At 41.6% G+C, this 15,221-nt stretch overlaps 3 protein-coding genes across 6 annotated transcripts in view; 2 read left to right on the top strand and 1 right to left on the bottom strand.

The window, feature by feature from the left end:
- LOC136438144 (adenylate cyclase type 2-like) overlaps nt 1-1,944 on the top strand; it is a 109,702-nt gene extending 107,758 nt beyond the window's left edge. For all 4 annotated transcript variants that reach the window (XM_066432868.1, XM_066432869.1, XM_066432870.1 and 1 more), the window contains 2 exons: nt 26-150; nt 946-1,944. In XM_066432868.1, the coding sequence (XP_066288965.1) occupies nt 26-150; nt 946-1,116 (296 nt within the window). In that variant the 3' untranslated portion in view covers nt 1,117-1,944. The remainder of the gene's footprint in view (nt 1-25; nt 151-945) is intronic.
- Nucleotides 1,945-6,864: 4,920 nt separating this feature from the next.
- Nucleotides 6,865-8,148, bottom strand: LOC136438717 (5-hydroxytryptamine receptor 1A-like). The gene is made up of 2 exons (XM_066433630.1): nt 7,846-8,148; nt 6,865-7,524 (listed from the first exon to the last, which is right to left on the bottom strand). The coding sequence occupies exons 1-2, from the start codon at nt 8,146-8,148 to the stop codon at nt 6,865-6,867; spliced, it is 963 nt and encodes a 320-aa protein (XP_066289727.1).
- A 5,458-nt stretch (nt 8,149-13,606) lies between these two features.
- LOC136438718 (craniofacial development protein 2-like) lies at nt 13,607-15,221 on the top strand. Its single transcript, XM_066433631.1, has 2 exons — nt 13,607-14,264; nt 14,326-15,221. The coding sequence occupies exons 1-2, from the start codon at nt 13,607-13,609 to the stop codon at nt 15,219-15,221; spliced, it is 1,554 nt and encodes a 517-aa protein (XP_066289728.1).

Raw genomic sequence — 15,221 nt, forward strand, 5'->3', positions numbered from 1 at the left:
TCCTCTTCTTTTCTTGACTTGATAGGAATCAACCATGGTCCAGTGATAGCGGGGGTGATAGGAGCCAGGAAGCCTCAGTACGACATCTGGGGAAACAGTGTTAACGTGGCCAGCAGGATGGAGTCTACTGGGGTCATGGGGTGTATTCAGGTGAGTGAGTTTGTAGAACTTGTCAGACATTTGAAAAAATGTGTAATAAAAGGATTTGCTGGCCAACATCATATTGTAAATAACATGGAATGGAATTTAGTTGTAAGGGGTAAAAAGGTGAAAAGGCCTGTCAATCACAGGAGGCATGGGGTGTATGCAGATGAGGTACATGTAGTATATGTAGTGTAAACCCGGTGTCACACTGCAGGAAAATAGCTCGCTCAATTGGTCTGCAAGCTCGAAAGGACATTTACAGCAGTAATACCCTGCATGATTTTAAGAGATTGGCCACTGTTCACAGGTTATGGAGCCCATCCTGCATCATCAGGTTGATTTTCAGGGGGACACTTGATTCCCTGGCGATTTTGGAATTTGGTGACCTTGCAGCAATGAACAAATTCTGCTGAAAGTGTGATGCCTGCTTAATGTACATGGACATTTGAAAGACATGTGATAAATTAATTTGCTGACCAATGCGGATCTTGTAGACAGAATAGAAATATGTAAGGCTGTCATTTGATGGAGATGGAAGATTTGGATGCCCATCATAGATTTTGTTTGTAGATTGACATGTTTAGTGTAGTGCACTTGTAGGTTGCACTGGTGTAAGAGTTTGAATACCAATTGATGAATATGTAGCACATTGAACTTGCCTTTAGTTATGCTGCTTAGCCAGTGGATTTTGATTGACATAGACTGTTTGAAAAACTTGTCAAAATATTCTTAGAAGTGGGATGTCTTAGAAAGAGTTCTGCCTATTATACATACATGTACTTCTTCCTTTTTTCCTGACAGGTAACAGAAGAGTCTGCTCAGTTCCTGACAGAGTTGAACTACCAGTGCGAGTGCAGAGGACTGGTAGATGTGAAAGGGAAGGGGAAGCTGAAGACATACCTTATCGACACCAGCATGGCTACAGGGATGCAGTACATGTCCAGCTATGGCCACAGGATGTCTCTGGAATAACAGACCCTTTGACTCTCCATCTGATGCCATTGTGAAAACATTGTGGACATCTCAAATTCATTTACATGTATGTTTTATTCAAACTTATTGGAGATTTTACAAACCATTGTGACAGTCAACCAACAGTTGTATTACCAAAACAGGAAGGCTACAATGAAACTACATTTGAACATGGTTTTGTTATGTTTCAAAGAAAGACATAACAATGATGACAAAGCTCAGGAGACTACAGATATGGCCAGTATCACCTCAAGACGGACAAGATTCACACTTACCAAATCTGTCACCGGTATAGCAGGGATTTGAGCCAACAGAATTTGCAGGGAAATTCAAACAGAAGTCTGAAGAAAGGACTTAACACACTGCAGTCTGGTGTGATATCGTCAACCGTAGAGGCCTCAGGGATGCAACCTTAACAGACTGGACGACTCTACATGCCAACTGTTGGAGAGGGATGCTGACCAAAGTGAAACTGGTAGACATGTGGACCAGCAATGTTACCAACTTACTGAAAATGTATCGCATACTTTGAAAATTCATATTTGTGAATCAAATGAAAGAGTGCTTACTATATATGATTATGGTATCAGTGCCACCCGAAATGTCTTTAAAGAAATATTATGTAGAAAGGACATTGACCTTTGGTTGTATTTTAATCGGCGGTCATAGAAATAGACTATGCCACCAGTTAGTCATTTGTCTGTAGATGTATATGTTCTACTTGGACCATGTAAATGGCGCCCCCATGCTGTTGCAGTTGGTACTACAGCCAAGGTTCCACTCTTGTATTACATGAGTCCAGACAGTGCAGCTTTAGTCCAAAGTTGTTCCATTCACTTAATGCTAACCTGGATGCCTAACCTTCATAAATGTAACATTCACTTATTGCGTTGATGAAGGTAAGACATCCAGGTAGTAAGATACGCTAAAAATAGTTACTCATTCAACTGGATAGAATTGTGAAACAGTCAGACGTTTCAGCGGATGCTGTCTGAAACGTCTGACTGTTTCAAAATTTTATCCAGTTGCTTGAGTAACTATTTTTGGCGTAATTCACTTAATTTTTTGTGGCCATTTTCTAAAAGGTCGCTTTGAATAGTATTTTGTGTGCTTAACACATTTCCTGTAAATCTTTAGTAGCAAAACGTCTATAACCTACCAAAAATGTTCAAAAATTAGTTGGCCTGAAATATTAAAGCTAAGAATGACCTGCCTTACCCGTGATATCCTTTAAATGTCGCTGACGTTAATTGATCATTGTTTGTTGCAATGTTTACTGAATCTGCAAGGTGGCGCATTGCCTGTATTACTCAGGTGTTTTGTATGTACTTACAGGTGTATGTCTCCCCTCTACATAGGTATTCCCTTTGGGAAACTTTGTCAATCAAAATATCTACTTATCCACCTTGTTTATGTCAATGTTACGAGTTTTCTGTCTCATCTCGATAGTGGCAAAATCTACAGGGCCTACATTTCAGACATGTGAACAAATCATATAGATCACACACTGGCCAACAAATAATGACAACGATGTTAACTACATTTGTACTTTATGTAAAGTGATGCAATATATGCAATGTAAAGATGTTGTTAGTTCATTATAAGGAATAGACATAATTTAATTGATGATTTCTATGACTACAAGAGCCCGTTATTCCCTTTATTTATTCGATGTATTCAATATTATATTTTTGTTGTCATAATCATAGTAATATGAGTACACTGCTGAGGTTTGACCCAAAACAAAACTACCCGAGCCCTTGAACTACCTTTTTACTTTTTACCAAAACGTTTCTGACAATCATACTCAGATCATAGTTTTGAAGATTGGTATATGTTAGGCTGCTTCCATCTTTTTACTTTCTCATTATTTGTTACGTTGCAACTTGCCTTGTTTTATGGCCATACTATGCGAGTAGGCGTAGATGTGGATAATCTATGCATCGATAATGTTTTTGAAAGGTGACATGAATATCATTTTAAGTCACTGACGCCAACTTCAACTTAATATGTGGAATATTTACCGTTGATGCATTCAGTCACTGTACAGAGAATCTATTAAAGCTGAATTTGTCTGACACCTGGTGTAACGTTCATTCTTGCGAAAGCTTTGGCAAGATGGGTATTAAAAAAGGAATAGGTATAAAAAAACGTTTGATTTTACCAAATAGCCTTTACACAAGATATGAACAAGATTGGCAACATAAAAAGATGTTGCCATGGCGACGGTGGTCTCTGTTAACGTTTTCGTTTTTATCCCACATGCAAATAAGCGGCATAAATCATATCAGTCGATCACCTTCTCTACCAAAATAACACAAGTTGTCCAATGTATGAAAATCTTGTTTTCACAAAAAAAGATATCGTACCATTTCCTCATAAATTATGTTAATGAGGCCCTCTATGCAAGATTTGTGTCTAATAGTGGCCACATTTACTTAACTTCCAAATGGTGCAAAAATGAGATCCCCATCATTTAACGTTACCACTATGGATTTATAGTACTCTGTCATTAATTATGCAAATTAAGTATCAATTTGCATAATCGATATCTATCGATATTTATCTCTTTCTCAGTTACATATGTCATGTGTTTGAGAGTCCTATAATAGAATGCAGCTGATTTATTAATTAACTGCCCTCATTAATTATGCAAATCAGATATTGATTTGCATAATTGGCTGTGATTATGTAAATCATCGCTTAAGCTATCTACACACCAAAAATTATGATGATCCGTCATCCCCTTCTTGCGTTATTCTCTTTCAAAGTTTGAGTCAAACAGCTCCTGCAGTTCCAAAAAAGCCGCTAGGGGGTCCAAATCTACAGGACATATTTTCCTAACAAAGAGCTATCCACTACTTAAAAATCATGACTATAGCATGTCCAGAAGACGAGATTTGAAAAGTGAAAGTTCCCCTGCAGTACCATAGAAAGTCGCTAGGGGGCCCAACATCCAATCATTACAAGGTCTCCCACAGACCTACCCACCTACAAAACATGAAGACAATACATCCAGGCATACTTGAGTTATTATCCCATGGACTTTCACATTCCTGTACAATTCCTAGAATTCTTGCAATCTGCACACAATATAGTAGAAATTTGGCTCGCCCCTGAGGCGTCGCCAAAAATAGTAACAACTCCTGTCTACCTTTGTTTTTAGTTTGGTAAAGTGAACACAAAAGGAGAACGAGCTGAAAATAATTTAACTCATATAAACCTTCTGTCTGAAGTCTTTAGTCGAGAAGTGACAAGATAGTAACAGCACAACGTCTTTTGGAAAGTAAGGCTGTCCTGTTCTGTGGTCGCGCGCGCACCTGTCTTTACTGAAGCGCCGCCTAGTGAACGTCAACGGTACCTCAACCAAAGAACAACTTTACAACATCAACAACATACAAGTACGCCATACATTGCAAAACCAAACCAACACATCTAGTCCATACAAGAAATCTTTAATATTTAGATAGCATAGTGGATAGCAGTTACATAGTATGAAGAGAGATAGATAGAACGCTACATACATAGATAGACATACATAAACGTCATTTGTATACTACAAGTAACATGGGTGCTAACACAATAAGACTACAAAGATTCTGCAGTACATGTACACAAGGCGACCCACCAAAAGCTTATGACCACTGAAGGAAGTCGAGACTATATCGGGATGCCAATGCTACAAGATGGATATACAAGCTACTAGTACATAGATATACAATATAGATCCACAGGTAAGACAGATATACAAGCTACATGGATATACAAGTAAGATAGATATACAAGCTACAAAGATGCTGACAAGTAAGATAGATTTACAAGCTACTTAAATATACACAATCTCATATGATAGATATACAAGCTACATAGATATACAAGTTAGATATACAAGCTACATAGATAGTTACACGTAGGATAGATATACACGCTTTCAGGTACTAAAAGTAAGATAGATATACAAGCTACATAGATAAACAAGTAACATAGATGTACAAGCTACATAGATACTGACAAGTAAGATTCACAAGCTACGCAGATATACAAGTAAGATAGCTATACAAGATAATATATATATATATACAAGTAATATAGATATACAAGCCACAGAGATATACAAGTTAGATATCTAAGTAATGTAGATATACAAGCTATACAAATATTACCTGTAATACAAGTAAACAGTTCCCTAAGCAACTGGACAGATTTAGGAGATGATCAAACATTCCAGGTAGCATTCACTACCTTTCGTCAGTGACTAAACGAGATCACCAGGTTTTAAACCAACAACTGTGAATTGATATTCAAATAAGGTGATTTTAGATAGTCCAACAGGAAACAAAAATGAGTCAAAGTCAAGACAAGGTTAATGTCAATGAGTCAATCAGCTCCTGTTGTTTGAGGACAGAAGCTAATTTCGTCAGGAAGATAGATGTACAGATATATAAGATATATATTCAAGTAAGATTTACATACAAGTAAGATAGATAAACAAGAAAGATAGATATGCAAGCTACTTAAATACGCACGAAAAATAGATATACAAGCTACGCAAATATACACGTAAGATACTAGTAGATATTTAGTTTTGTTTGTTTGTATTGCATACCCGGTAAACCGCATCAAGGCGTAACACACCATGCAGGTTTGTACTGAAGAGTACAAGCTGCATATCAGGACAGATTTATATGGTCCACACACACCGGGAAGGCCCCCTACCCTTTTCGATAAGTGTGTTGGGTTCTTTAACGTGCTTGAGGTGTGGCTCTCCTCAAACACGGGACCTCCATTTAACGTCCTATTCGATGGACGTCCCTAACCTAAGCTAGGTACTCATTTTCACCTGAGTTAAGTGGGGAAATGTCGTGTAAAGTGCCTTTCCTAAGGGCAAAACGTCAATGGGACAAATCAGGGAACCCCGGATTCGAACCCGGTATCTTTGGGTTCTGGGGCAAATACCCTGCCACTACGCCACCGCGACGCCGAAGTTACGTAGATATGCAAGGAAGATACTAAACAAGTATACAAGTACTAACATCGCATACACATGTCTCCACGAGACACCTGAATTAAATCTCACTTTCATGTTGCACATTTGGAGGCCTGGTTGGCGTTGTTTCAACAGTAAGCATCAAATGCTTTATTGTCATGCACGAACTGAAGTTGACAAAGCTAGCGTTTTGAAGTTTTTTTCTGTATCTGTATAACCGGGATAACCGTCCTTCTGCGTAACACACCAGCTTCTGTAACTGTATCTGTGATGTACCAGTATGTGACCAACTGATACAGTTTGTTGTTCCCCCAGAGAGTCGTTAGGGGCCCCCTAAATCTAATCAGGGATTTTGAGTGCTCATTAAGTTGTACCGAAATATTATCAAGACAGTCCACCCAGGCATTCTATGCTGTTCACAAACGCACACAGCGCCGAAAACAAAAATCAAAGTTCATACAAATGTATGCCAAAGAAATGAAATGTACAATACTTGCAAAATTTATAGTATTCTTTACCAACAATTGTGCAGACACCCGGTGGCCTTTTAAAAGATTTCCAAGTCTCGTTTTCCTCGACGCATTGTACGCAGTGGGATATCCTGAAGTTCTTTATGTAGCTGGTAGCGTTTCCTGATCTTGCCGTATATCTTTCCCACTGCTCGGCGATAGACGTTGTTGCGCTTGGCGAAGACAATGGAATCCGTAAAGGTGCTTGTCATCATGACGACGAAGAAGATGTCCCCAAGGAAAAGTCCGTTGTCAGGTGTGATGACTCCAGCTTTCCGCAGGAGGCCAAAGATCAAAACCGGAAACCACGTAATCAGCTGTACTCCCGTTATGATCCCCAACGTCTTGGCGGATTTCAGTTTGTTTTCCAGTTGCTCCTTGACGATGCCGGTCAGTTTTTTGGAGTCTATTCTCGCTATCCAAGGCCTCCTTACAGATGAGACCTGCAGTGACGCAGCTGACGACCACGCCGACGATTATCAGAACAATGAGGAGAAAGACCTCTGGGCCGCCAAAAGTGCAGGGAATCATCAGGCTGATAGGCTGTGCGATGTCGACAGAGGACTCGTCCACTGTCCATGACTGTACTGTTCCAACACGAGCGACGCCAATCAGAGGCGCTGTCAGGGCAATCAGCACGCAGATGGCCATGGTGACGGCGAGGCGTCGTTTCGTTATCATTGAAGCGTAATCGAAAGGAAAGGCGATGTGTATGTATCGGCAAATCCACAGACTTGCCTGAAGGTAGACTGTCAGCGTGGATAGAGAAGGGTTGAGGAAAGCTTGGATCCTGCACCAACCCTCACTGGGGATTTCTCCGTGCACCAGGCGGTACACTGTTGTGGGGGCGTACACTAGTATCTGGGTGATGTCCGTGAGCGCCAGGGCACACACGAAGATATTTCCTGGTTCCTATAAGAGAGAAAGTCCTGGTAAGCCACACGCGCATGGATATTTCATAACAATATTCGTGATCTCAAGAAGAAGATCATGGACCTTATATATCACAGGTTTGTTTGTTGCCTTAAAAGTACATTCTAAATAAAAGAGGAAATAACCATACTTTTGTTCTCTACTTTCTTATGACCTACTAGTCAAGGTTAACAGGATGACGAAGCAACTTTGCTAGTTAACGTTACCATAACAAAGAACAACATGCCAGTACTAGTATATACAGCCGGGTAACGAATACGTTTAGGTCAATATAGAAAAATTTCAACGTTTGAATCTTACCCGCATGTTTTTTTCAGTGCAGACGAGGAACAGTAAACAGCCGTTGCCGAACAAGGCCCAAACCGTCATGAAGATAAGGATGAAGCTCAGGAGTGGTTGTAGAGGTGGGTAGTAGCCGTACACCCCGCAGTGTGCCGGGTTGTAGCTGGTCACGGATGATGTCACGTTTCCTAACGTGATGTTTGTCGTGACGAAGTCACATACGAGCACTGCAAGCTCTGATGCGTTCGCCAGGATGGTAGTAGACAATGCAACGGTGCTGTTGGCAACGACGCCAGAGGCCGGGACGCTTATGTTCTTCATGTTGTTTCACTTTAGCCCGTCACAGTGCAAATCTGCAATTGCATATGTATAGTATACAGCAGTGCCGTTAAGATTCATGCCTTACTTATTAAGCTACATTAAATTCATACCTGATATAAAACAATGGTGAAACTGGAAACGCTGCTGAAAAGAATCAGACCTGAGTGATGTGAGAAAATATTTATTCTATTCTTTGCATCAGGCTCATGACCCATTAAAACAACAAGGACATAATACAGACATTACATACAACATTAACTTTACACCAGGTAGTGTGAAAACGTGCAGGCGGCAGGACAATTTGACAATAGTAAAGCCAATGCAGGCTCAGTGAGAAAACCTCGGAATGGCATAGCAGTTGAATTATGCTATTTTCAACGCAAGGAGACGCGTCACAAATGAGTGTGCCAGCTTACGCCGCCTGGCGTCGAAGGTACCAACCAACAGTTCGAAAAGAGTAGATTAGTAGCAAAAAATGCATAAAGTGCATTTTCCAAATACACAACATTTGGGCTTGTTAGGGATTCGAACCAAGAACCTTTAGAATGAATGGATGGATGAACTTTATTGCTCGATATTTGTACGTGGTACAATGGCTATCAACAACAAGGCAATCAATACAATTATACTCGTCTATTCTTAAAAAAACTATACATCACTACGGGAATATTGACGGAATGGCGGATCTTAAACGCTTATATTTGTTCTTATACAGTCTCTCTCTTTTGTAAAGCGCTACAAATGTATTGGCATAATTACGTTGATATGGAGTCGGGACATGACATATGTAAATTGAAAATGTCTTTGCTTGTCTTTGATCTGACTTTCATTGACTTTGAAGAAAACCCGTCAACCTTTAAGTGACAGGTATGTAAGGATGAGGTCTCTATCTAGGTTGACAGCGGTATGATCTGGCGTCGAAGGTATCAACCGACAGTTCGCAAAGGGTAGACCGCCTGCCTACCTGCCTACGTGCACACGCCACAAACTGGCCCCTTGCTTTCCAGGTGGATCCTCCGAGAAGTCCTGCCCTATAGCGTCTGCTTCCCGAATGTAAGAGTAGACTACTACTAAAAATACTAGAAAGTGTATTTGTACATTTGGGTCTGTTAGGAATTCGAACCAAGAGCCTTTAGAACCAATGAATGGATGAATTAACTTTATTGCTTTATTAACTTCGATATTTGTACGTGGTACAATGGCTGGTAACAATGATAAGGCAATGAATGCAATAATACTTGTCCATTCTAGAAAAACAAGAGTCCTGGGACCCGAAATCTCCATGAAATTCTGTTTTTCATTAAATGGTGTCTTTTTTGCCATAATGAATCGTTCTTGCCGTTGTAAGTTTTGCATGTAGACTGAAAATGTCTTTGCTTGTCTTTGATCTGACTTTCATTGACTTTGAAGAAAACCCGTCAACCTTTAAGTAACAGGTATAAAAGGATGAGGTCTCTGACTATCTAGTTTGACAGCGGTATGATTAATGTTATGATTTACATTTAAGGACATGTCAACCTTTTCTGACACCATGGACTAAATCTAGAGAGAGCAACATGGACAGGAAAAAGTGCAAATGCGTCATACCAGAATAACTTGGTGGTATGGCTGTAACTGTACGAGGGGTGATCAATAAGTTCAGGGTCTCGCTAAAAAATAAGGTGCACAACTAAAATTTCGGAACAGAATTATAAAGTATAAAGCCTTCTATGAATGTTTAGCGTTTCTATGAATGTTTCGTCCTGTCTGGAGTTGGTGATTCACTACAAATCACCCGGATGAAGGCCTGGCGAACCTCCATCTCGTATCAGCCATACGGTGATTTACACCATTCACCCGGGCGGGAGACCTGGCGCATCCCCGTCTTGTATCAGCCAACGAAAGGGTATGTCACCCCGCAAGGGGCGGTATAACCCCGACGACTACCACGTCGACTAACTACCTACCTACCTATGAATGTTTACTAAAATTGAAATCATTGTGATCATTACTTCGCAGGTGGCAGCCAGTAACGATAGGTGATATGACATGATATGATTGAGAAGGACAAAAACAAGGACACTTGAGGTGTGCGAGCCAACTAAGGTGGCCTGCTGAAAGTCAGATACCCCTTTCTTTTTAGTTAAAATGCATCAACCATTTTGATGTCTTCGAAGATTTCATGTCATTTCTGTGGCATGAGGAACACAGCTCTAATCACAGTTCATCCTTGTTTTTCTCGCCACTTACCTACTGATTTTCAAAAGAACGTAGACTGGAAAGTGATGACCACAATGATTTGAAATTTGGTGGATGTTGATAAAGACTTCTTATATATATGATATACTCTACTCACAAAAAGTTTGGAAACTTTACTTTGGTTGATCATATTTCCGTTGTTTCTTGATCAATTTCAATGCATTATATCGTTGGCAAGCATGTGTAATTTCCTTTCCTATGATACTCAACTCATTATAATTGCAATCTCATGGAGCGAGCACCAGGCCTGCTTACGGGAGTGGGTTGTAGAAAAAAAGTGCCCAAATTTCTATGCTAGTGTCAAACACTCAGCGCAGCGCCAAACCATTTGTGGTGTTGTCCACATCGTGAATGGAACAGTGTGTGGAGGAATGTTATGTTCACAGCTACAGATAAGAGTAGATTTATTTAGACCGTTGGAATGGGTAAATGAGAGTGTGGGCAACGAGGAGAACCCTGCGCTGACTGTTGCACAGATAGACTGACTGATTGTTTTGTTGGAGTCAGTGTCATAGTGTGGGACAGTACAACGTTAACTGCCAGAGGAAAAACCAGGCTAATCATCCTAAGCAACCTCGATGTGTCAAGACATAGAGACACCTTTCTCAATCCAGTAACATTTCCAAGATCCTTACCTCTGCAATATGCAAGATCTGCAAGATGATGGTGCACGTCCATACAGAATGAGAGCCATTTCAGACCACCTCCAGGATGCAGGAATACAGAGGATTGAATGGCCCTCCTGCAGCCCAGATCTCAACACAATTGAACACAGTCTCAGACTCTGTGATCACTGATCAGCTTGGGCGAGCTGTGCATGCAGGAATGATCAACAGAACAACACTGGTCGACCTGCGACGACTCCTTGTGAAAGAATAGCCAGGGGCCGCGTAACAAAACTGGTGACAAGCATGAGGAGGATGTGCCGGGCTGTGGTGACAGTGCATGGCTTGGGTACTCAGTATTAAGCCAACTTTATCATAACTGAGGCTCCTTTACGCATTGTGTTTGGATGAAGACTATCCCTGGCTTTCATATTAGTGTGCGTGTTTTGTTGATTAACGTTTCATATTACCCTCGTACAAAAGCCACGTGCTACCAGCAGAAGAAAAAAATACTGAATTGAGCGTTTGACATTAGTAGGGTAATCTGGGCATTTTTTTATGTGCCCTGCTCGCATAGGCAGGTCTGGTGCTCGTTGCATTAATTTACAACCATATTAAGTTTGGTATCATGGGAAAGAAAATCACACAAGTTTTGTAATGATATTTAAATCATTGAAATTTATCAAGAAACAACATGGAGATATGATGGACTAAAGTAAAGTTTCCAAACTTTTTGTGCTGAGTGAATATACTGAATTTTAGCAGTGGACCAAGGGAAATTTCGGCATTTATGGTTCGCGACCTACTTGCATATAAAGTAGACATGGTGGTCAACATATCAATGCACAAATCAGAGCTATAGTTAGCAATAAACAAGCATTCCCATCGTATACATGGATTTTGGATAAGTATCCTCGCAGGTGGTTTCCCAACTTTATGTGCTAAGTTTAGGAAGCCATCTATGAGCGGATCTACAAACCCACCTCAAACCGGAATGGAGGACCTCTCGTAGAACTCTCCAGTGCGGTGGTGCCACCCGGCCCTGCCACCACCCAAATGACAGTAGCATGATGGTGCTGTCGTATCATATGAAGCCTGATTAACATATCACCACGTGGTATGCACATACGGCATTTACGATTCAGTGACTTTGTCATCTTCAATAGTTTTTTCCGGTTGCATTTCGTGTACCTAAGTGTTGCCACTTCATTGTAGTGACTTCGATACTTCGATACTTTATTCACTCCTTTAGCTATCAAACACATACAATCAGTACTAGTGAGTTGTTAATTTTCTTGGGGTGCCAAAACATCATTATACAATTAACATACATAGCAAATAAAAGTTGTTAGAGCTACACAGACTGAAAAGTGTGATGGATGTCACACGGAACGCCCGAAAGTAATATCCGTATCGTATTCTGTATATATATAGATATGCACGCCTACTCTAGGTCCTTCCCAGTTTATTTTTAGTTACGATGTGTCCACCTTTCTTTACTGACCTATAGGACATTGTCAAACAACTGAAAAACAAAAGCAAAGGACATGCTATGTACAAAGTAACGAAAGAGAAGTAGGTGGTAGATTTGGGGTGGTAATTAACGTTAGGCGACGAGTATACTATCTTTTCCATGATGATTGTGGTTTATCTTGTGGCTATTGGTCATATGAAATCTGATTTTCTTAGGGATGTCCCTGGGTCCTGTAGCTCAACCGGTAGCTGCCTCACAGTTGAGTTTCTAGTTCTAATTGATTGGTAACTAGGAGACCCCGGTTCAATCCTTTCGGAAGGGACGTAAGATTAGGGGTCCCCTGTTTGAGGAGGTGTTGCGAAATTGACGGGGAGGTCTTGAATATATTCAAGTTGCGATGAAGTGGTGTAAAATGATTTATCATTTTATTGTTATCATTTAGAATTGCCTTGTGGTGTGTGGCAAAGTTTTCCCACTGAGAAAATATATTCACCCCCATATGATTGCCGAGAAAATGAACACCACTGAAGAAAATTTTCTCGGCAATTAAAGAATAAAACATTGTCAAAGTCATCGACACTAGATTAGATGGTTTAACATCCTAGATTGGAAATAAAATCTGAAGACAAGGATTTAAGTGGAACGTCACTTGCCCCTCATAATGTCCACGCCTTGTAGCGGTGTGAGGGCTAGCGTGTCTCAATGACCCCAAGAGCTATGCCAGCGGGAGTGCATAGCACCCTTAGCACTCCTGGTAGGGTCACCCATGCTGGACAGGTCAAGGGGGAGAGGCCGGACAAAATGTCTGCCCAGAGGTGAAAGGGGTTGGCGAAGGGTCAACGTCCCTACCTGTAAAAACGCACCAGTTAGCGAAGCACCGATGATGATAAACCAAGATGAACTCGTCATGGGAAAGAAGGGGCCCCCACACAGGAGGTTTTTGACGCAGGGCAGTGAAAGCCGAAAGGAAGCTGCAAGGCCGACCCCCCTCCTGACACCCAAGACAACAATTAGAATAGGTGCATGGAATGTTAGAACCATGTACGAGTCAGGAAGAACAGCACACGTTGCCAAGGAAATGAGGAACTACAGTTTATCTTTACTAGGGCTCAGTGAAACAAGATGGCTGTAGACAGGACAAATGAGGCTAGCGACTGGAGAGTTGTTACTGTGCTCGGGACACACTGAAGAGGGAGCCATACACTCAGAGGGAGTCGCCCTGATGCTGGCCAGGGAAGCACAGAGGGCACTCATAGGCTGGGAACCGGTCAATCCCCGTATCATCACTGCCAAGTTTGCCACCAAGAAAAGCAACATCAACTTACGAGTAATACAATGCTATGCACCCACAAATGATGCTGAGGAAGAGAAGAAAGAAGAGTTCTACCAACAGTTACAGGCAGTATTGGACAAGGGTAGGAACAAGGACATCACCTTGCTCATGGGCGACCTCAACGCTAAGATAGGGTCAGACATCACAGGCCATGAAGAGGTTATGGGAACACATGGGCTAGGTAGGATGAACGAGAATGCGGAAAGATTCACAGATCTGTGCTCTCTAAACCAACTTGTTATAGGAGGTAGCATCTTTATGCACAAGCGCATCCACAAAGCTACATGGAGATCACCCGACCACATTACAGAAAACCAGATTGACCACATGTGCATCAGCCAGAAGTTCCGACGACTGTGGAGTGATGTATGGGTGATGAGAGGGGCAGATGTGTCTTCAGACCACCACCTCCTGGTGACGTCAGCACGCTTGAGGCTGAAGAAGCATCCCACAACCACCAACCCACGTAAAAGATACAACGTAGGACTGCTTAAGAACAAGGACATACAAAAATCATTCAAACTCAGTCTGTCCAACAAGACTGCAAGAACTCTTCAAAGAGGAAGACACAGGTATCGAGGACCAGTGGCAACAGGTCAAGAAGGGGTGGCTGGACACATGTGAAGAGGTTTTGGGGAAGAAGAAAACACATGAGAAAGAGTGGATCTCCTTCAGCACTCTGCGGAAGCTGGACACTAGGAAACAAAAGAAAGCTGTTCTGAACAAGGAGGTTAAAAAGAGCATCAAAAGGAACAAAAGAGACCACATTGAAGATTTGGCCAAGCAGGCAGAGGAAGCAGCAGGGAAGGGAAACCTGAAGGACCTTTACATAACAACAAGGAAGCTGGCAGGCAAATTCCCGCAAGTGGACAAACCGGTAAGGGATAGAGAGGGTAACCTACTCACAACAACAGAAGAGCAGCTGAAAAGATGGGCAGAACACTTAAGTGATCTACTGAACAGGCCAGTTCCAGAAATACCTCCGAACATTCCACATGCAGAGGAAGAGCTACCCATTAACACAGGAAAACCCTCCAAGATAGAGATTAAGAAGGCCATAATGTCACTAAGGAACGGGAAGTCGGCAGGACCAGATGACATACCAGCAGAGGCACTCGATGCAGACCTAGGGAACTCAGTCATCATGTTACACAGTCTGTTCAGTAGGATCTGGGAAGAGGAGCAGGTTCCAGCCGAGTGGAAGCAGGGTATACTGGTCAAACTTCCAAAGAAAGGGGATTTAAGCAACTGCAGTAACTACAGGGGGATTGTGCTCTTATCAACAACGGGGAAAGTTTTTAACAGAATTCTATTAGAAAGAATGAGGGACGCTGTGGATGTCAAGCTGAGAGACGAACAAGCAGGCTTCCGTAAGAGCAGATCTTGTGCCCATTCTCGGGAAACCAGCAATGGAGTACCGTGA

Source organism: Branchiostoma lanceolatum, chromosome 7 (assembly GCF_035083965.1).
Source record: "Branchiostoma lanceolatum isolate klBraLanc5 chromosome 7, klBraLanc5.hap2, whole genome shotgun sequence".
NCBI classification, from domain to species: Eukaryota; Metazoa; Chordata; class Leptocardii; order Amphioxiformes; family Branchiostomatidae; genus Branchiostoma; species Branchiostoma lanceolatum.